This window comes from Labeo rohita, chromosome 10 (assembly GCF_022985175.1).
Source record: "Labeo rohita strain BAU-BD-2019 chromosome 10, IGBB_LRoh.1.0, whole genome shotgun sequence".
NCBI classification, from domain to species: domain Eukaryota; kingdom Metazoa; phylum Chordata; class Actinopteri; order Cypriniformes; family Cyprinidae; genus Labeo; species Labeo rohita.
In genome coordinates this window covers 14,077,254-14,100,912 of record NC_066878.1, presented here as the reverse complement: position 1 = coordinate 14,100,912, position 23,659 = coordinate 14,077,254, and the positions used below count along the sequence as shown (strand labels likewise).

Genomic DNA, 23,659 nt, shown 5'->3' with positions numbered 1-23,659 from the left:
TTGTTGACTTTTCTGAAAACCAGCTGTCCTCACACCACATAACATTACCTAAGCTATACCACACACTTTCAAAGTATATTACACTTTATTAAAACGACAACCTTTGATAATATTTATGAAGCATTGGCTCCAAAAAAGAAAAAAAATTACTAAATTAATGGGAAAATGAGCGATAAATAGCAGTAATATTTAGCTAAACGTTAATTTTTAAAACAGGACGCGATGACTCGTATGTATCATTGAATCACGAACGATTCAAAAGAATCGATTCGGACATCATTCGTAGATTATCATGAACCATACGCCCTCTAGAGACTGTCACAGCCCCAACCTTTGAAAATTTTTGCACATGCAAATTTTCCCAGCCACTGGATCCTATTTAAATGAACGTATTCAAAAATATGCACATTTAGCAAAGCCTTATCATACAGCACTAAATATGAGACGGCGTCAATGGTGACAAACTCAATTCAGATGCGAATTCAAAGAAACACTTGAACATTCATTACAGTTTATTGAAGTCAAACCAGGCAAGTCTGAAAACGTTTAAATCTGTGGAATGTTGCTTAAAGTACTCTCAGAATAAATTATGAATTCTGAAGAAATACATCTCAAAAGTTGGTCAAATAAAATACAAGAAATGTACAAAATGTTTCTAGGTTCACAAACATTCAGAAGCAATATTACAAGCATTCGTATGACACTACAATATAATGACAATGGAGTTCTTTTTTTGTTTTCTTTTCTTTTTTTAGCTTTCAGCTATGTACAGTTGATCAAGCATCATTCTCTTACACAATGCAATGTCAGAGGCTACGTAACATAGCCAGAGAAATTTCTATCCATGAGTAGTACATCATTTGAAAACTTGGAGAGGACATACATTCTACCCAAGCCATATCATTTAGGATAAGTTTTATTCAGTTGGAGTGTGTAATGTGATTCAATGCGCATGGTGAAAAATATTACAATATCACATTAATCTTTACACAAACTCTGTAACTCAGTAGCAAGAATTAGTAAACAGTCTATTTAAAAGGAATGTGAAATCAGTACACAGAAATCAAAAAGTAAGCTGGTAGGACACCACCTTTAGCAAATTTAGTTAAGCAACAAAGAACATGCTCGGATAGCACAAAATGATAATGGCACGTCCAAATACACATAAAAAAATGTACACAAAGTACAGTGCACTGACACCAAACACTGGAATCAATGGAGGTAATACACTTCTAACAGTTGATGCGGCAAAATCGATATAGCGACAAATCAATTACAGTCAGATCAGTGATTGAACCGCTGCAGAAACAAATGGCGCTGAAGAAAATGAAGGGCCGTTCCGAAAAAGTCATTGGCAATTTCTAGTGATCATCTATATGTGATTAAACATGTAAAAAGAAGGCCAAATAAAGAAAAGTATACGTAAAAAAGTATAGTACCAGGCAAAACATGTGCTTTGCATCCTGCCAACTGCAATTTCTTGATATTTTTCATTATAAACATAAGGGCAAATATTGGTGTTTTTCGGAAAGAAAAGTGCCTATGACTTCTAAAAAAATAAAAGTAAGCTATATAAAAATAATGTAAACTATAAAAATATCACATATCAGAACAAAAACAAAAGTTTAGAAGCCTGTTTCTGCTATGGAATAATAGTGACTATTTAAAAAAAAAAATCTATTTTTTCTCATAATTCCGAATTCCATCTTTTTTTTATTCTGTGGTAGAAACAGGCTTCCACACAAGAGAGACCCAAAATGCCTTCCATGTTTCAAAGATGCAGATGCAAGTAAGCGCATACAGTATTTCCATAAACATACAAATCTCAGTTTGGCAGTCAAATCGTCAGAATTCCTTAAATTTGCTGTCGGATGCAAGAATCCAGTACAGATATCCACAAATAACACTCCATTGCGAGACATAAAAAAACAATAAATACAGACTTGAACAAAGGCAAAATGGACACGATTCAAGTAAAAATGAAACCTTGCAGCGCTTTTTCCCTCCTTTCCATAAAGTGACAAACATACTGGTGGTGCCATCACGTATAATACTTGTACTGTGGTCTATGTGAAGTGACTAACGAGTAAGTATACAAAGCCCATGTGCCGAAGCCGTCGAGATCGATTCTTCATCCGTGCAAACTGTGGCACAGCACGACCGCACAGCTACCAGTAACAAGAGAGTAACAGCTCCACTTTACAGCACAGGCGTCAAAGCTATTGAGTTTAAGTAGATTCACATCAAGTACAGTCACAGAGAGGATTATGCTACACTCTGCCGTAAATCGTACAGCCCTCCCACGTTCGGTTTTAGCGAAGTAGCGTGTGTTAATACAACCGAACGTAGCTAGATGAGAAACAAAAGTGTGCGGGTTAAGGTACGATTTGATACCTTTGCAATGAGTCTTGACTGTACAGCAATATACTAGGTGTGAAATATGAATCTCAACTACTCAAAACATAACAGTAAATCTGATTATATTTACAGTTTGGAAACAAATGTAAACAGGAAAAAAAAAAAAAACTGAAAAAAAGAAAAATCACATTAATTAAAGATTGTACTCACAGTCTCACAACTAGCGCTGCTCAGAAAAAATGATACGGGTTCCTCGTAGTTGATATACACACTGGCACCTGTTCAATACTCACAATGGTAAATATTCGTTTTAAGACACATGGCAGTGTTTGGAGTATATGTGGCTTAACACTACACCATCAAACGTTACCGTTTGTACACGTCAGAATTGATCTTCTCGGTGACCGATGGTTATTTCTAACACTTTTAACTTTGAATTATGCTGCGTCGTTACTCTATGGACCGAATGGTGACGGCAATACAGTACCGGCCAAGCAATAATGCAGTTTTGCTGACAAAAAGGGCACATATACAACAATACGATTAGTGATATCAAATTGACTAATACAGATGAATAATACTGTACATTGTGAATGGATGTAAACATCGACATAAATATATTAATGATTATATATCTTACAAATCACAAACTCACTGGAATGGGGCGGCAGTTGAACAAACCTCGTATGTCTTTTTTTTTTTTTTTTTCCTTTTTTTTTTTTTTTTTTCCAGATGTTACCACGACAGGTTCATATTGAGAAATGTAGTGAAATCCTACTGGCGAGGGGCGAATGGTTGCGCCCGACACGTATTACAACAGTCTTTGCTATTTACATGAGGTACATAAATAAAGTTCTTGGTTTAAAGTGTTTATAGAGTGTTTTAAGTACCGTAGATGTTGATACCGTCGTTTTGACCGAAAGGTTTTTCTTTTTTTTGCCGAAACTGAGCACGTCTGAAAAACAGTGAGAACTAGCTGTGAAATTTTGCTTAGAAAACCAGAAGTGAGTAGCTTATATTGTTATATAAGCCTGTATGAATTTAACATGAGGCCGTAAATTGCGATACGCTCGAAAAAATTCATACCAGCTGCTGTAGATTTGGAATGAATCAAACCCAGTTTATCAAGTCCACTTAGTTTAATTAAAAAGTGAACAAGCTAGCTGCATGTATCTACTCTATTTTGACCTTTCGTGTACTTTGATGTGGTTTTCAATGCTTCTTCGGTGCTTTGGCCCAATCACTCTCCCTCTCCGACTTCGTCGTCGTCCTCTTCCTCCTCGTTGCCGTCTCCCTCGTCTGCGGGTTCGAGCGGTTCCTTCTTTACAGTGACCTGGCTGGGGTTAGCCTGAGGCCCTAAGGGTCTCTGGGGGTCATGGTTTGAGCAGCAGGGCCGGTTGTCCAAGGCAGACACTACCAGCTGTCCTCTCTCGTGTTCTCGGCAGAAGGAGGCGGGGCAGAAGTGGCAGAAGGAGGCGGCGGCACGCTGGCACACGCTGCACTGATGCCAGGGGCATTCCCATCGCCCTGAGACATATAAAAGAAACGAATCAATCACACAACATCAATATGGCTCAGGAGAGAGCTTGTGCTGCCCTTATGTTGGCAATTTCTTTATAATTAATAGATGCAACATCATTAACATATTTAAGATATTATAAGATGTAGTGTAACTGGGACAACAGCAAATCATAAATATGATTGGCGCTGATAGTCTCGTGGCCAGTGCTGTTGCGCTTTGGGAGTCCCAAGTTTGAGTCCTGGCTCGCAGACCTTTTCCGATCCCAACCCACTCTCTCGCTCCCACTTTCCTGTCTACATACAGTACTATCACAATAAAGGCAATTAAAGGGGGGAAAAAAACAAAAATCTAGTTCAAAACATGCATTACATTCTTAGAAATGTGTTTGTTTTTTTCTGAAAAATAAAACGAAACCATCTATAGAAACAAAAACGCACTTTTTTTTTCTGAAAAACGTACAATTTTCAAGAAATGTTTGAACTGAATTACTAAAAATGTCAAGGTGGAATAACCATCAAGTAAAATGGAGTTTCCAAAAACCCCAAATAACAACCCCGTTTTCAAAAGTCTCAGTTTTCAAGGGTTGAAAATGCCAGAATAGCGTAGACAACAGGCATAACTGTAGCAAAAAGTTATCCATTTTAAAACGAAAACACACTTTGTTTTTTTCTGAAAAACTTACCATTTTCAAGAAAAGTTTTAGTTGAATTACTAAAAAGGTCAATTTGGAATAACCATCAAGTAAAATGACTGATCCTCACACCCCAAATACATGTAAGTGCACATCCTAAAAATTGTCCAAGATTTTAAACATTTGTCTATCTGTAAAGTATTACAAATATCATATAAATCATGTATCATAAATATAACTGTTTTTGGGGAGTTGCACCACATGACACTTTACCTGTTCTGTCATTAAAAAGGTCAAATGATCTGATATTTTAAGAAACTTTAAAACAGAAATGAGGATCTACATTTCTTGTTTTTTTTCCTTTTTGTTGGTTGTACCACATGACAAGGTTTTGTCAAAATGCAGAAACACCGTATAAATAATTTTATAAATAAATGAAAAAATATACATTTTATAAATCTTATTTAAGAACAGCTACAGTATATTTTAACTGCTGTTTTTCCCCTAATAAATAAAAGATTATGCCAAACTACTTTTTTCTAATTTCATTCTTTTAATAATTTTTTCTTCATATATTTTTTCCATAATATCAGGACAGTGGCATCACCTTTTATACTTTTAGACTTAAGCACTGTTTACACTAGTGGTTTTCGTTTTAAAATGGCATTTTAAAATAAAAACGATCCTTGTCTACACTGGCGTTTGTTTGACTGTTTTAGACAGTTGTCAAGAATACGCAGAGTGAATGTGGGCAGCCACGCCATCGTTTTTAGAAGTCTCTGTTTTGGTCTGAAATGCAACCCTGGAGTTTTCAAACCAAAACAGGGTTTGCAGCATCTTCTCATCACACAAGACGTGTTCTCAAGCCATTTTATCCATGAATTGATACACCGTGTCTACACCGGGCGTGAGCGGCGCGGTGTGACGCGACAAAATACAGTAGAACCCACTGTAATCAATGATGCTGTCTACACTGGATGCGGCGCGACACGACAAATTCTCGACAGTAAACTGCTGCCGCGTTCTATTTATGACGTGGTCACACAAAGTTCAAATCATTTGCACTGATTGTCGCGTCCAGTGTAGACAGACTTTAGCTGTTGCGGCACAGCGTGACAACTGTCAGATTTAGTGTAGACACGGTGTTATCAGCGTATTGGTATTAACATTTTTTTTTTAACATTGTTAATTTTACAAACTAATTTAGTAGCTAATTTAGTCAAATAAAAATTTTAGTAAAAATGAAACTTTAAATTGAAGTGCTTTGAAACACATAGCGTCATTTTAAGTGTCGACGTAATTTCAACCAAAACAGGAAAACAGACCGCTTGTCCCGCCCCCTTTTTTGAATAGCCAATAGCGTTCAGTTTATATCACAGCTTGGGCCAAAGCCGTTGAGCTCGGTAAATCCGCATTTGCATCGTATTACAGCCACAATCTCATCCATATCACTAAAAAATATGGCATTCGTGTAGAACTCAAATAGATCTGATACATTTTGTGGTCTGCACCAATTCACGCATACAATACAATTTTGATTTAATGGGGACTTTAAGGCTTACTAGGGCCCCATAGCAGGTCTCGTCCCTCTAGTTGAGAACCAATGATCTAGATTTTAGACGATAATGCTATGGAAATCTAAATCCCTATCAAGCAACATGCAACAAGAGTCCATCCAGAATATGTGACAGCACTACTATGAACTTCCCACAGCCAACTAGAAGAGCTGGAGTGACAGAGCGCACGTACCGTATGGAGGTTTGGTCAGGTTGAGGCAGAGGAGATGGTAAGCTTTTGGACAATCCTTTTTGTCACACATGACCAGCTCTCCTCCCTCCCCACAGCAGTAGCAGTAATACTCATGGGTCTGTTTGCTCTCAGTCTTCAGCTTGCGCTTCTTGGGCTTGAGCTTAGCATTGCGCACCTTCTCTTCTCTCTCCATAACGACTGCACTCTGCAGGACAAAAAACAAGGTTTAAGACAAGAGATTAACATGATAATGATATAAAATGCTAATAAAAGTACAAGGAACCAAGAGAGAACAAAAAACAACCTAGTGTTTAATAAAGCATAAGTACACTCAGCTATTGGAAACTCCAAAGAATTGTCAATGGTGCAACAGAAAATCGTGGGTAAGCACATCATGTGCTCCTGTCTAATTCAATTAGGCTTTACCTTGGGCTTGACTCCAAGAAAACCACTGCAGTTCTCGGACCCACAGTGGCATGATGTTCTTCCATTACCCAGACAGTCCAGGTTGTAATTAAAGGTCAACTCCGTGTCTGAACAAAACATGATTATCTCAATTAGTGTCTAAACAAGAAAATGCAAATGCAAAGATAATGCAAAATGTTCTTACCAGCAGCGATATCACACAAGGTGAACAGCCCTATCCGCACATCTCCGTTCACGGTCCACTTCTGAGTCTCACAGTTGGGACTGCAGCTGTGGTTCATAAAGCGTGACAAGTTCCCTTTGGGTCCAGCATCAATCACACGGTCCTGAGAAACACAGGAGGGTTGACTTTAACACAGCTGAAAATGATTATAATCATTATAATGTGACACACATGCAACAGCGGTACCTTTGTGAGGGTCAGCATGTAAAAGTTGGTCACATGGTTCTCATTGGCATGTCTTATTCGTTGCTTGCACTCCTCGGAGTCGATCAGTTCTCCAACGTACTCCATGACAAAATCACCCTAAACACCATCAAACAATTTCACTAAATCAGTAAAAGAAACATTTAATGCAATACAATGAATACAATTGGACATGATGCTATTTACTCTCACCTTTTTGAGGTCCTGCTTGGTTTTTAGGCCCCATCCTCGGCCGGTGGTCTTAATGACCTCAGTGTCAGGGTAGAGGCGTTTGGAGAAGCACTGGTTGTGGCAGCGGTCACCTGCGGGACAGACCTGTGGGTGGCACTCGTACTGCAGCATGCGGTTCAGACACTGAGAGTCCTGGCTGCATGGACGCTCATCTGTGGGTTTGCAGTTGCAGCGGGGGATCTCTGAGAGGTCGGCGACGTGCACCTGCACCTTCCCAACTGGCTTATTGGACTGAGGTGAAAAACATGGGCAAGAATATAGAGTTTTAGTTTGTTTCAATATGAAATAATTTTTCTTTGCAATGTTGCACTGTAGAGAGATTAACAAGAAAGGTAAGAATGGGCTGTGTTGTGGTACTAGGGGTGGGCAATATGACCAAAATCTTATATCAAGATTAGTGCTGTTCAAACGATTAATCACGATTAATCACATCCAAAATATAAGTTTTTGCTTATATGTATATATATATATATATATATATATATATATATATATATATATATATATATATATATATATATATGTGTGTGTGTGTGTGTGTGTGTGTGTGTACTGTGTATATTTATTATGTACACAGACAGTGTCTAAATTATGTATATAGACACACACATAAAGTATACATTTTGAAAATATTTACATATTTATATTCAAAGAATTTATAATACATATAAATGTGTTTAATATATAAACATAACATACCTAGGGCCCTATGAAATCCTTTTTTATTTTTCCCAAAATTCAATTTTTTCCACTACAATTTTCTGGATTACTTTTTAATGATTAAATTCAAAATGTATTAATCAAAAAGCATGTCTAATTAATTAAAATCATGAAACTTAAACAATTTAACATCAGTTTATTAAAAGTTTAATAAAAATTACTTGTTTAGGGCCCTATGAAATGTTTTAGTTTTGCCCACTTTATGTTTCATTGTTACCAAATTCTGTGTCCTAGCATTCTAGTCTAGTCTGTTTATTTGAATGCATAAAAACAAGTTTAGTTTATTTGTACAATAGACTTGTGAAATGTTTATTGTTGTGTATTTGCATTTATAAAATTTAATTTAATTTAATTTAATTTAATTAACAAGTTTTATTTTTTTGGCAAATAAATGGAATTTACTATAACAATTAAAACATTTAAGAAACATATGATTATTCCTTAAAAATAAGGTTTTAATAATTTTAGTAGTATTATGTACATTCTGCTGAACAATCAATTTATTCCTGCCACAATGTCTTCACATTAAACCAAACTTTTATTTTGATAGGTTGCCGTGAATACTTTTACATTTTTGTGTGTATATAATACAAATTCTGTGACATTCCATGTTAAACTGGAAATTCTGGCATTCTCTTTCTGCAAATTGTACAGTTGTATGGTGTATAGCACTCAAAATACTTCAAACAATCACACTCCAACGCAGCCTCCATTCTTTGCGAAAGATGGATAAAAAGGCGCACAGTAAACAAAAATCTTTAAAAAAAAAAAAATGATATGACCCACAAAATGCTGGCCAAATCACAGAGATCCTGATTCGCACAGGACTAATATTATGACAGGCGAAATATGGTAGGTCATTTGTGGGGAAATTTTTACTTAACAAATGACAGACATGGACGATTCACACGGGATTAAGATCACAGACAATCTCCGCAATTATTACAAATCACTAGAGGTCACCAGGTAATACTAATCCTGTGCGATTAGGGTTTAAGAAACTAATTACAAGCAACAAGACAAAAAAACTACAGTAAAACATAAGAAATGCTACACTCTATAAAGTAATAAAATGTACAAAAACACTGCATATTCTTCACTGTGCAAATTAAATAAATATTTCTTCTTATTAAAGTTACAATAGTGATTTAGTCAAAAGCACTGAGAGATTGTCTCTCTTTTGTTGTTTGATTAACATGAACGACAGACAGCAGTAATATTAGACTGCTGTCACTTTAGGAGCTGCCCAGATCCAATATACTATTACACGCGTGTTTTCTTTCTCAGCTGTTTGCTTTCACTTAAGACCTACACTACGGTGTTTATGAGGATACTTGCAAAGACGGGCATACTGACACATACAGTTGTGTGTATTTAACCGCTGAAGCCTATAATGCAACAAAAATAACTTGGTTTAATACTCCCGTGCTCTATAAGCATCATCTTCACGTGCGCGTGCCTCCCTGACAGCATTCGGACACCATGTGCACGTAGTGAAATGAATTCTCTTTCGCTGCTAATTGCGTTTTAACAGCTTAAAAATCGCTTGTTTTTAAATGTTGCGGTTTAAAAATATGTACAAGCATATTTTCGTGACCACGTAGCACAGCAATGTCATATGAGTGTGTAACTGCGATAGAGATGATTGTCCAAAATCTCTACCGTTTGACAAATTTCAACCAGTATATGGTACCCTATGACAGCAGAGAAATCAAATATTTGAATAGAGGATTTGAACTACATCCTGTACCTTGATAAGTTTGTATGGTGGGGGTCTGCGAGAGTTGCGTTCCTGTTCGAGGGCTTCCTTTGTTTCTCGCTGTGCTTTTAGCTCCTGGAACCTTTTTGCTGCCTCCTCAAGTGCTTTAGACACAAAAATATAAATTTAGCTTGACCTTTATTGGGGACATGATTCTTACATTAAACATATGACTAATTAATGTAACAAAACAAATGAAACTCCACTGGATTGGTCTGGTATCTTACCTTTTTTAAATGTCTTATTGATGCCAACTTGTCCCTCTGCAAAGTTCTTATCACTCTCAACATATGGGAAAACTCTCCCCTGGTTGATCCAGTAATAGTCATGGGAGCCAAAGAAAAAGACTGGAAAGTCACCAACGTCATGCTTCAGGCTCTGGATGTTGGAGGGAACCAGGCGAGGGTTGCATATCTCAGCTGGCCACCACCTACACATGGTTCAACATCAACATTAGGCTTATCACTTATTCGTTGGTCAGACAGTTCAACTTTAGTCATCTTGTAGGAAAACTAACCAAAACTACTGATGATTCAAGACTGTTTCCAAATGTTTGTCCAATCAAATGCTTAACAGAATGAGAACGTCCTGTTTGCTGTACTAGCAATAGCAAAAATCAATAGCAACATCACAGCCGTGACAAAGTTAAAGCTGCTCTGTGCCTGCTGAAATGCAGTGTAAAGATGTGATGCCCCATAAAAGCCAGACTAAATTATGCCTGCTCAGTCCCAAGTATCAAATTATACAGCTGTAATTTGTGTAAATGCATTCATGCCACGTCTGAGCAGCATTAAACTGTAAAAATAGGAGACTAAGAGACTTAGCTCAACAAACGTACCTGTAGTTGCCCAGCTTGACCCAGACGATCTGCTTATAGTGGGGCTTCTTGCCCGCTCTGCATTCCCCACACAGCCACGTCCCCTCCGGCATCTCCATGTTCAAGCACTCGGGGTGGAACGAGGCAGGACAGGCCTCGCAACACAACAGTCTTCCTCCTTTTTGACAAGCACACACACGCACATAAACACACAATCGAATACACAGGCCCACACTATCACCACATGCTTGTCCATTCCCATTAAGGCGGTATTCCACAAACCTCATCCATGAGCATGTCAGAATCAGACAGAGATTGATATATGCCTCTGAAATGCTTCAATATATATGTCTAGATTCTAAATGTCAATTTTAAGTTCGGTTTGACATGCTCAAAGACATGGTTTGATGACTAACACCTTTCAGCATTATGTTAATGTGCTTTGTTTGTGCCGGGTGATTTAATAAGCAGCCAATAGTGAATGATCAGAGGGGGGGCACTATGGGAAACATGCAGTGATGCACACTGACTGATTGTCCGCATTAACATCACCTGCAGTACACTAGCAGACACGGAGCAAGTATTTTGGATGGTGTCACTTAAAAAGCTTGGTTTGACTGACAAGAGAAATATGGCTAATAAGCACTAATGGACAATAAAAGACGGAGCACAGCAGTGAGTGCCCGTTTTTTTCATTCACCTTTCTTCTGAAAGCTTTTTTTTTTCCCACCGATTCATTTTCTCCACAGGGATTCAAAGAAATTCTTAAAGGAGAAGTCCACTTCCAGAACAACTATTTACAAATAAGTTACTCACCCTCTTGTCATCCAAGATGTTTGTGTCTTTCTGTCCTCAGTCGTTAAGAAATTATGGTTTTTGAGGAAAGCATTTCAGGATTTTTCTTCATATAATGGACTTCATTGGTGCCCCAATTTTGAACTTTCAAAATGTAGTTTAAATGCAGCTTCAAAGGGCTCTAAAACAAACCCAGGGTCTCATCTAGCGAAACGATCTGTCTTTTTTTTTTTATTTCAGAAAATACAATTTTTTATATGTTTTAAGAACAAAAGCTTGTGTAGCACAGGCTCTGGGATGCGCGTTCACGACGCTACGTGCTATTGAATCACGTCGAAAGGTCCTGCGGAACGTAGGCGGAACTACAGACCCAGTGTTTACAAAGCAAACACGCGAAGACTAAGAAAGTGCAAGTAAGTTTGTAAATGCTGTTTAAAAGGAGAAAATAAGATGGAGTTTTTCGCCATACTCAGTACACAGATGATGAACTTACACGTGATTCGTAGTAGTTATGGGAAGTTCGGATCATTTTACCAACTCAGACCTTTGAGTCTTGTTCAGCAAAATGAACTAATCCTTCTTCCTTGGCTGGGATTGTTTAGAGCCCTTTGAAGCTGCATTTTAAACTGCATTTTTGAAGTTCAAAATCGGGGCACCAATGAAGTCCATTATATGGAGAAAAATCCTGAAATGCTTTCCTCAAAAAGCATAATTTCTTTACGACTGAAGAGAGAAAGACATGTGCATCTTGGATGACAAGGGGGTGCGTAAATTATTTGTAAATTGTTGTTCTGGAAGTGGACTTCTCCTTTAAATAAAGATTTCATTACACATTATAATCTTTTAGCATTTAATCTATGAGGGAATGAACTACTCACCAAGAATAATCACTTACTGCATAAATAAAATATAAAAAGGTACAATATAAAACTTAGGCCAAAATTAAATCTGAAACTTTAACAAACACTTATCATCTGCAAAAAAAAACCCTAGTTTTTCTACAGAATAAAAAAAAAAGGTAATTTCAACTTCTTACAATTCTGAAGTCAAAATTGTGAAATAAAAAGGACAGCACAGAATAAAAATGACCTTTTTTATTTTTATTCTGTCATGGAAATAAAACAAACAATTTTGAGATGTAAACTTTTGAGAAAAAGGTCAGAACTGCAAGATGTAAACTCAATTCTGAGACAAATGTAAGAATTGCAAGATGTAAATCAAAATTCAGATAAAAATGTCAGAATTACGAGATGTAAACCTAATTTTGAGAAAAATGTACGAATTTGCTAAATGTAAACTCAGAATTCAGAGTAAAAAATCTGAATTGCAAGATGTAAACTTAGAATTCAGAGTAAAATGTCGGAAACGCAAGATGTAAACTCAGAATTCTGAGAAAAATGTCAGAAATGCAGGATGTAAATTCAATTCTGAGAAAAAAAATGTAATTGCCAGATGCAAACTCAGAATTCCGAGGGAAAAAAAAAGGTCGGAATTGCGAGATATAAACTCATTTTTCAAAAAAAAAAAAAAAAAAAAAAAAAAAAAAAAAGTAAGAATTTGCTAAATGTAAGCTCAGAATTCCAAGGAAAAAAGGCATAATTGCAAGATATATAGACTCAGAATTCAGAGTAAAAAGTCGGAATTGTGAGATGTAAACTCGGAATTCTAAGAAAAATATTGGAATTGCAAAACGCAAACTCAGAATTCTGAGAAAAATGTAAGAAATGTGAGATGTAAATTCAGTTCTAAGAAAAATGTACAAATTTGTGAGATGTAAACTCAGAATTCTGGAGAAAAAAGTCAGAATTGTGAGATATAAACTGAGACTTCCGAGACAAAACTCGGAATTGCGAGATGTAAACTCAGAATTCTGAGAAACATTTAAGAATTTGCTAGATATAAACTCAGAATTCTGAGAAAAATGTCAGAATTGCAAGATGTAAACTCAGAATTCTGGAGAAAAGTGTCAAAATTGTGAGATATAAACACAGACTTCCGAGAAAAATCTCAGAACTGTGAGACGTAAACTCAGAATTCTGAGAAAAATGTAAGAATTTGCTAGATGTAAACTCAGAATTCTGAGAAAAGTGTCAGAATTGTGAGATATAAAAAATTCAAAATCTCAGAACTGTGAGATGTAAACTGAGAAAAAAAAAAATTCTGTGTTTATATCGAGATGTAAACTAAAAAAAATTCTGTGTTTATATCTTGCAATACTGACTTTTTTTTTTCTCAGAAATGCAAGGAAAAAAGTCAGAATTCTGAAAAGTTGCAATTACCTTTTTCAATCTACATTCTATGACAGTAAAAGGGTTTTCATACATTAGAGCTGTACAACTTATCTTTAAAAAATACAAAAATAAATTCTCTATGGACAAAATGAATGGGATTTTTACTTCCGGGACCCTGCTGTTTGCTCTATTAAAATTGCCATCCAAAATATGTTCATGTTTGGGGGGTGGTAGGGTATAATTGTGCTCAAGCAAACAGAGAAACGGGACAAAGTAATTTAGAAACAATCCAAGCAATTAATGCTAAGCCAAAGCGTGTTACGGACTCAGAATAACAAGTTACGTAATATATCGTAGCCTAATTAAATTCTCTGGAATTGGTTACAGGCACACAAAGATTTGAGTAATATGCCAACTTTTATTTTATTTTTCTACACAATATCCCAAGCTAATTTAAAATGCTGATATCTGATTTTAAACTCAAGAACTAAAAATTTGAGCTATTTGTTGCCGTGTGTTATTTCAAGCCCACTATTAGAAGCAGCGTGAGGGTGTAAAATTACGAGCAATAACCCCAAAAAGAAACAAATAAACAAAAAGTAGCAATAAGACAGCTGTGAAAGCATACAGATGGCAAACTACATAAACCAAGAAAACATGATTTTACCTTTCCCAATATTCTTTTTGGTAGCTGACGAAGAAGAAGGAATCATAGGTAATTTCATCAACTCAGCACGATTTGACTCAGTCAGAAGGTAGTGCGACTTAAAGGTATATGAACTTAATATGGTGTCAGTATGGTCGTGCACTAAAAGCCCTACACGAGACAAACAGGAAAAGTCATGAGTAATGAAACTACCCATGATTCCAGAAAACACACATCAGGAAAAAAATGACACGTGATTAAATAAGTAGTCCTGAAAAGAGAACACAAAAAAGGAATACTGCAGTGTTGGAGTGGGAGCTTTAGGGATTTGCTTTTTGACAATTGTGTCATTTGATTCTCTGTTTTTTCTGCTTTTAATAGTAGCCAAATGTTAAATGAATAGTTCATTCAAATACGTAAATCAAGCTATTTATTCACTCTCATGTTGATCCAAACCTAACAATCAATAAAGACTTAAATTTTAGTTTGTTTCACACACAAACTATCATATGGTTTCACCAGATTTTAAATATTGGGTACAAAGTCATTTTTATGATATGTTATTTTATGATATATTTTTTGTGCCTTTACATCCTTATTTAACCTTGAAAACTGCAGTCCTCATTAACTGCGTGGAATTTAAAAAAAAAATTGGTGTTTTGTGTTTCAGAGGAAGAAATACATCATATGGGTTTGGAACAACATGATAATGAGTAAATGAAAGATTTTACTTCTTTAAAGACAAAGATTGTATAGACAAATATTGGTTTTAAAGATCAAGTAACATGTAACTGCTCCCACACCAACACAAACTATCCAAATTACTGCAGACAACAAAGATGGTTAAAGAAATGACCAAAATTCAGTTTATCGTTATCAGTTAGTTCCTTCAGAAATTAGAGGGTGAAATAGCTTTTCTACAGAAGTGGGAAGGCATCTGATAATTCTAAAATGTAAAGATGCAATCAATGATATTCATTTTTGCATTCTAAACAAAACATTTGGCAGTACGAAACCAACACTGAGTGGGTTTACATGTGCAACAAAACGCTATCAAAAAATCAGTGCCCATTTACGTATGAAAATATGAAAGTTATTTTGTTTAGGTCTAATTAAATTTAATTATCTGTGTTAAATATTTAATGTCTAATTTTACTTGAACAATATCTTACACTAATGAATCAGTTAATTATGAAGACCGTAATCTCTAAAAATACTAAAAACGATAACTCTGGCATAAAACTCTAAAATGGACAGATTTTTATCATTTTACCATTTACAAAAACAAATTTAGTGTTCATTAATTGCTCAATGGAATGTCTTAAATTACTGCCAATTTTTGACATTTTAAAAGTTAAAATGAAATTAAATCTTTAAAGGAGAAGTCCACTTCCAAAACAAACATTCACATATAAAGTACTCACCCCCTTGTCATCCAAGATGTTCACGTCTCTTTCTTTCTTCAGTGGTAAAGAAATTATGTTTTTTGAGGAAAACATTTCTGCATTTTTCTCCATATAATGGACTGATATGGTGCCCTGATTTTGAACTTCCAAATCGGCTTCAAACGATCCCAATGGGGTTGCAAACAATCCCAGCCAAGGAAGAAGGGTCTCATCTAGCAAAACGATCGGCTATTTTCATTTAAAAAATACAATTAAAAAAACGTTAATCTCAAACGCTCGTCCTGCCTTTCTCTCCCTGAACTCTGTGTATTCTGCCTCAAGACAGTTAGGGTATGTCGAAAAACTCCAATCGTATTTTCTCCCTCAACTTCAAAAATCATTTCAAAATCATCCTACATTGCTGCAAAAGTACTGACACAGTCTTTGCAACGTGAACATGCAAAGAAGATCAAACACCCTTAACAAAAAAGGTAAAACCGTGATAGAGGGTGATTTCGAAGTTGAGGGAGAACATGAGATGGGAGCTTTTCGATATACCCTAACTGTCATGAACAGGAACAAAAACAGTTCAAGCAGAGTAAGACAAGACAAGCGTTTGGCATTAAAAAGTATATAAACTGTATTAAAATAACCAATCGTTTTGCTAGATAAGTCCATTCTTTTTCGGCTGGGATTGTCTACAACCACATCTGGGATTGTTTGAAGCCGCATTTAAACTGAATTTTGCAAGTTGAAAATCGGGGCACCATATCAGTCCATTGTATGGAGAAAAACACTAAAATGTTTTCCTCAAAAAACAATTTCTTTGTGACTGAAGAAAGAAAGACATAAACATCTTGGATGACAAGGGGGTGAGTACATTATTAGTAAACTGTTGTTCTGGAAGTGGACTTCTCCTTAAATTCAGTCTCAGTCCTTCCCCAGAAGAATCACAGACAATTAAAATGTTACTAATTAGTAGGAAACAAACATGATCTGATGGATCACGAACACACAGTACATCTTAAAGTAAAGGATTAGGTGACAAGAAAAAAGGTCAAAAGTCACATTCAATAGTGTCCTTCTCTTAAACACTGAACATTGCAAAGGATGACACCAGAGAACATTAAAATACTGATGTGGTGTGAAGATTGTAAGACAGTGTTACATTCACTAACTGCACTAGTGACCACTTGAAATTTCGACAAGAACCCGTTCAAATGCCATTTGGAGTATGAGATATGCTGAATATTCAATTCTAATCATATAATGCAAAGTATAAAGACTGTAAGGACAAACGTACCTCGAGCGCAGATGAAACACCAGCCTACGTTTACAGGTGAGGAAAAGTGTCCGTTCTTCCTGGAACTGGAGTGGTTGCTACATATGATGATGTGGGGTGTTATCAACACACTGCCAGCCGCCACACAGCCGTCTCCTGTGTGATACGCCACCGGACAGCGGATACATCGCATCATACGGCCTAAATGTAGAAAAAAGGAAACTTCTATAGAAACAGCTTTTGTAAAATATAACGAAACCGTGAGTATTTTATATATGTACCTTTGCTAGCTTTGTGAAGGTCTCTGTCGAGACAGCATGTGGCACAGCTGTGCTGAGGGCAGCGGAGGCCTCTATTGTCGGTGGTGGTGCCAGTATGCTTGCGGGCACAGGTTTCGTGGTAATAGCGGCCACAGCCATTCACTGAGCACCGCTTCACATCACCCTCCGCAACTTTGCAGGAGAAACAAGAGTGGGAACCTGGAGAAAGTGATGGCGGCAAACAGATTAGACTTAACAGGAACTGAAAAAATACAACTCAAAAAGTTCAAAGTTCAGGTCCAGAAGTATAATTATGCCTAACCACTTGGGACCAATAGGATGTAATAATGCTCACCTGTCTTACACTCCTGACAAAGAAGTTCTCCCTCTGTTCCACTGTTAGATCCTATACACTCAGGATGAAACAGCCTGTTACAGTCTCCCTCACAGCTCACCAAAGAATCCCCGAATGTTTCACAGACCTAAGAGATTTACGGAAGAACCACAACAACAGATTGTTATTATAACCTTAAAGAGGCAGACAAAATCTGAATGACTATTTTACATTTCTGTGAATGCGGATGTGCAGCAACCTCAAAAATAATACTTTTATTCAGCAAGGACACAATACACTTCTCAGAGACAGTATAGACTTTTACACTGTATTAAATATAATTCTATTATAAACAGGGGTGCACAAAAGTGGACCACAGGTCCACATGGACGACCAAAATGCAGTGTGTAAATAAGTTCAGAGTGCACATTTGTATACCGACATGGTTGACAGCTGTTAATGCACATTACCATTTTAGATTGACATACTGTAATACTGTATAAGATTTCTATTCTAACTGAAAGCATAATTCTAGGCTATTCGCTGCCGTTTTCAAAGCACAATGCAAAAATGTGACATTTCATTCACTGATGCTCTTCAGTTGGAAGTGCTAAACCCAGTAGGAGTGCGTATATTTACTTGCCGGCAACCCACCAAAATAAAAGCTTGCTAATTAAAGTTTGAAAATTATAAAAATTCATACAAAAAGTAAATATTATCATTCTATTTTTTAAGTTTAGTATAAAATAATTTTATTTTTATTTAATACTCCCTTTTTATTTTTAAACATAATTGTATTACCACACTTTATTTTGTTCATTTTATTTAAAAAATAAATAAATAAAGTCAAATTATATTATCACCACTATTATTAATTTATTTTTTTAAAGGTTATATTTAGTATGTGTAGTGCGAGGACCAAACCAAATCTCCAGGTACTCTAATGAGGTACTCTAAAAAAAAACGTATGTGCACCCCTGATTATAAATGCTGTTCTTCTGAACTTTCTATTTGTCAAAAATCTTGTCAAAAAAAATAAATAAAAAAAAAATCATGGTTTTCACAAAAATATTAATCAACATGTGTTTTAACCACTGATAATTATAAGAAAAATGCTACTTGAGCATCGAATAAGCTGACTGAAGTAATGGTTGTGGAAAATTGAGCTTTGCCAGCCAAGTAGGCTTGCCACGATAGACGGTGTTGACGGTGTTACCGGTTTTAAGACGCAACACCGGTGACATCACTTTTCCACCGTGACACCGTCCCCACATTTTTTTTTTTTTTTTTTTTTTTTTTTTTAAGTATTTGTTTTTTTTATTAAATATTTATTTGAATTAAATGGAAAATATAATTCTAAATAATTTACTTAAGACGAGAGCATGCACTATAATTAAAAACTGAACATGGCTACATTGCGTCATATTTCATTTATCACGTGAGGAGAACGAGAGGAGTCGAATTTACAGAAAGAGAATGGCGTTGTTTTTTTTCGTTATGTTAATAAAAGTTCTGTTTAATATCAGTGATTTTTTTTTTTTGTACTTTCGTTGTCGTCCATTCAAACAATTGACGCCGAATTGCCAATTCCCGCAAAACTGAAAGTGAAAGTATAATACGCACGCATTTATAAGCTATTTAAACGCAGAAAAAAAGAGGAAAAGAGGAAACCCCCACCCCCACGGTGATACCGGTATTACCGGTGTTGTCACATGTCGATTAACCGGTGGGGAAATTTCCTCATCGTCACAACCCTACAGCCAAGGAATAAAATACTTTTTAAAATATATTCAAATAGTTGTTTTAAATTATTATAATAAATTATTATTGTAAATATTTCACAATATTACTGTTTTTACTGCATTTTTTTTTTTAAATCAAAACTTTTGAAAGGTAGTGTATCTAATGCCACTACATTTGGGCTGTCCGATATGGCAAAAAATTAAAATCTCGATTTTTTCAGAATGTTTGACCAGTTCTCGATTTTTTGCGATTTTTAACTAGTCAACTTGAAAATGTAACTATAACCTGATTTAAGTAACTTTTTCTTTATTAACCTTCTGGTTAAAGAAAATTCTATTCCAAGTGTACCACTACATCTATACTATATCTTGTACAAACTTGTCTCACTTGTCTACAAAAAAAAAAACAAAAAAACTCAAAACTCAAGGTAATTATATGGTATAACACCAGTAGACAATTATTAACTACAAATCTGCAAAAACAATAAACAGCATATTTCAGTCTGTCACCATGATGCAAACAGATATCAGAAATATCAGTAGTAGCTGAATTGTGTTTTCCATTGTTTTTTTCTATGTAAACATGGACACATGGGTTTTTCTAACATTTGGTAATATTTCTATTCAAAATAGTGATTCCTCGATTTCTAAAAAATAAAATCATGGCAAAACTTTTAACGTGAGCCCAGCCTTACTATATATAATGTGATATAAAAACAGTGTTTGTAGAGCTTACATGACAGACTGTGTCCTTTTTTGAGGAACTTCCTCCTTGACGGGACAGGCTGGAGTCCACAGACTGAGCATCAGATCCATCAGCATCCACTGTAGCAGGACTGTCCGAACGCTTCCCGAATCCAGTCTGCAAGGGAAGCAAATGAATGCAAAAACTTGACTTTACATGCAGAGTCTATTTGTCATTTGGCTACAAAACCTGATCAATATTTCAAATAATTCTGTCATAACAACTGTGTAACCCAACAAAGACTGTATCGCTGGGGTGTCAATCAACAAATTCTGTTTTTACTGAGTGTGCGATTGGATTTTACTGAGTGTAGTCTGACCTGTGGATCATTGAGGCCTCTGGAGTCAGAGTCAGAAGTGTCTCTGTACAGTGAGCTGGCCATCTCAACATCAGTAGACGCTCTGCTGCGTTTCTTCAGTGGTTTACATGAGTCTGAGATCTCACTGGCACCTACAGGATTCAAGTAGCATTAATAGGGATACACTGATTTATAAAATAATTTAAGGGCTTATTAATGATTCAAAATATAACTGTAATGTAATTTAAATAAATGTAAAATTCATCTAGCAGTGTCAAGCACCTTTTTGCGACCCTGTTTTAAAATCCATTTGAGGTGCTGCTTCAGCCTGTGGGAAAAAAAAGGGCAATTTTATCAGTTTTATCTTTAACATTTGACACCTTTGGATAACTTAAGACATTGCGTGACTCACTTTAAATACAGACTACATGTATTACAGTGTTATTTTAGTATCTCTGAGATACTATTATAGTGTTTACTATATTGAATTAGCTTTTTTTTTGGTTTCATTTTACATTTAGTTAATTTTTAATTTTGTTATGTTTGTCATTTTTATTTATTGTAATGTGTCTATACAGTTTTTAATGTTTTTTAATTTCAGTTTTAGTTATTTTAGTGCACCGTTATACTAAATTAAAACAATTTTTGCTTGCCAAGTAGCTGAAATAAAATATGTTTAAGCTTTTTTATATAAGGCTTGTATATCGAAGTTAAATTTTATTTTATTTAATGTAGTCAGAAATGTTTTTATGGTTTTAGTTAACTAAAATAACCCTAATGTATTAATGAAGTAAAATATACATAGGCATTTCTGTGCAAAAACCTGGTGTTATGGGGCATTTAACTTCATCTGCATCTTAATGGCACCTGTTTGTGCAAGTTTGGCAAATTGAAGATTGTGTTTTGTTAACAACACATGTTATATATAAACTGAAATTTGCTTGAAAGTAAAAAGTTTCTTTCTATCATGGCAGAAATGTGTGAACGTTATATCAGACTCTATAAGTCTGCTGTAATCTTCACAAATAAGCATTTAGAACTGGCTCCTAAGATGGGAAAATACTGCTGTGCAAATAACATTTTGCACAATCATATAATAACAGGTTTACACAGTAATATGATTTGGATAATTCCTTCAGCGAATCAGGTGCTAAAATTATGCAAGCAGTGAATGCAAATAAATGCAGCGGATTCAATTAATTCTTAGTGTATTCTGCCCAGAAAGTGAGCCTACGTCTTGTTGGACTCATTACTGTTAAATGATTTAACAGTATGTTTATTAGTTTGTTGATGTGCTCTACCTGTTCTTTCTTCACTTTCTTTTTTGGCACTGGTTCCACACTCTTCTCAGACTCAGAACGGCTTCGCACAGAACGGCGCTGCTGCTTTCTCTCTGATATCACACAGACACGGAGGTTTTCACATATTAGGTACTGCAAAAGACATCTGAATACCATTGCAAAAGGAAGTTTAACTATACCTGTGGACTGCTCTGCACTCTCCTGGTCACTCCAGGCTGAGGGAGATGCAGCTCGCTCTTCTTCGCTGGAACATGTCTCTGCTTCTGCCTTATCACTGGAGCCCTTTGTGGGATAGATTGAGAAACATTGAAAAAAAAACCCTACCAACAGCTGGCAGGCAGAAAAGGTTCAATTTCTTAAGCAGCATGCTTGAAGGGAGCGCAGAGCCCTAATTTTAGGTTAGCTAGCTGCAGCTGAGCTAGTAATTAACTTTAAGCAGTAAGCTATAATAGCTTAAGATGTACATTTACAACAATTCAACCAAACTAAATGCATTATAGAGGATATATAGGATAAATAACATTTCACAGCATTTTTTGTTAAATTAATTCTACCTAACAGTCAAGTTGTTATGCAGCATAGTTATTATCTAGTTAGCATACCCTGGTTTACATGAGTCATACAGGAAAACTAGCTAATATTGTAAACATTAACAACATAATACTAAATACACTCATTTACAGTTATTACATTTTTAACACTGGGATGCAAAAAGCATTTAGTGTCATTTTAGTAGTACCACTGTAGTACTTTTATTAATATTTTACATTTTTAAATTTTCATTAGGGATTCAAGCACGTAGCACTGAAAGCCTATAGTAATTACTAGAATGGCCAAGGATCAACAATCTCCACGTAAAACCGATCGCACAGACCAAACCCTAAGTCATAGAGACGTGAAACTTGGATGGACTGGTAGTACTCACACCACCAACATCATCACCAAGGCTTGACCCAATCAGCCTGACGGGGGCGCTACAGCGATCAAAAGTACGAAATCGCTCATAACTCTGAAACCGCTAGTCGCATTTAGGACTTTCCGAAAAACGAATTAGTCGAATTAGTCCTAGGTTTTTTTTTCGGAACCAAACCAGTGCGGATTCTCTGAAGAGTGAATATCTATAATTATCAAAAAAAAAAAACAACAACAAACAAACAAACAACAAACTCAAGTCACCATTGCAAAGGAGCATCCAGATGTTCGAAAGGGGCAGAGCCACTTTTACTAAAATGCCTGTAACTCCTGAACAGAATGAGATATCTTCGCCCAACGCAAAACAATTATGTAAGAGCTCGATCTGAGATCACAGAAAAAAACGGAATGAAACTCCTGTTTTGCCTGTTTGTGAGAAATTTGAATCAGCCACTGGGGGTGATATCGCATTTTTGAAGGGCGTAAATGATTGTATATTGCATGTTTTTTCACACACACACATGATATTTTCGTATTATCATAGGAAAGAACTCCTCATTCTGGACAACTCTGTCTCTAGTACCACTGCTGTCAAACCTTTTTTAAATGTGTCTGCATTCTGGACTTTGTGTTCCGTGTTTTACCCCCAGCCTTAGTTCCTGTTTTCTTTATTTGGTCATTTTCCTGTTGTTGTTTAGTTAATTGATTACTTCTCCACCTGTAATTAATTATCAAGTGTATTTAAGTTCCTGTTCCTATGAGTTCAGTGTTCTGTCTACTTTGTTACAAGTTTCATATGTGTGTTTTGCCTGCTTCTGTGTGTTTGGTTTTCTTTGTGTTTCTTTATTAAATTCTATGTAAATTTATTTCTACGTCTCCTGTGTCCCTCCCTACGACACACTGTGACAAAATGATTTAGATGTAAAAAAAAAAAAAAAAACCTTTTGCAAAATAGTTCTAGGTTTTTCCCTCAATCCGGGAAAAAAAACACAGCAGTACAATTCTCTGGACTCTCTAGGCCAATATCTATCAAAAAAAAAAAAAAAAAAAAAAAAATTGAAATTTACCCTTTGGGAGGCTGTATCGGG

General features: G+C 35.8%; 1 protein-coding gene across 7 annotated transcripts in view; it reads right to left on the bottom strand.

The window, feature by feature from the left end:
• Window positions 1-481: 481 nt before the first annotated feature.
• Window positions 482-23,659, bottom strand: part of nsd3 (nuclear receptor binding SET domain protein 3) — a 30,136-nt gene continuing 6,958 nt past the window's right edge. For 5 of the 7 annotated variants that reach the window (XM_051120878.1, XM_051120881.1, XM_051120882.1 and 2 more), the window contains exons 6-23: window positions 21,839-21,941; window positions 21,660-21,751; window positions 20,641-20,686; window positions 20,380-20,510; window positions 20,052-20,177; window positions 17,595-17,721; window positions 17,261-17,458; window positions 17,001-17,180; window positions 14,334-14,483; window positions 10,662-10,818; window positions 10,051-10,253; window positions 9,815-9,927; window positions 7,306-7,575; window positions 7,096-7,212; window positions 6,871-7,012; window positions 6,687-6,793; window positions 6,261-6,465; window positions 482-3,885 (exon numbers count right to left, since the gene is read on the bottom strand). In XM_051120878.1, coding sequence (XP_050976835.1) covers window positions 3,599-3,885; window positions 6,261-6,465; window positions 6,687-6,793; window positions 6,871-7,012; window positions 7,096-7,212; window positions 7,306-7,575; window positions 9,815-9,927; window positions 10,051-10,253; window positions 10,662-10,818; window positions 14,334-14,483; window positions 17,001-17,180; window positions 17,261-17,458; window positions 17,595-17,721; window positions 20,052-20,177; window positions 20,380-20,510; window positions 20,641-20,686; window positions 21,660-21,751; window positions 21,839-21,941 — 2,754 coding nt within the window. In that variant the 3' untranslated portion in view covers window positions 482-3,598. The remainder of the gene's footprint in view (window positions 3,886-6,260; window positions 6,466-6,686; window positions 6,794-6,870; window positions 7,013-7,095; window positions 7,213-7,305; window positions 7,576-9,814; window positions 9,928-10,050; window positions 10,254-10,661; window positions 10,819-14,333; window positions 14,484-17,000; window positions 17,181-17,260; window positions 17,459-17,594; window positions 17,722-20,051; window positions 20,178-20,379; window positions 20,511-20,640; window positions 20,687-21,659; window positions 21,752-21,838; window positions 21,942-23,659) is intronic. The other 2 variants (XM_051120884.1, XM_051120885.1) reach the window with 2 other exon arrangements.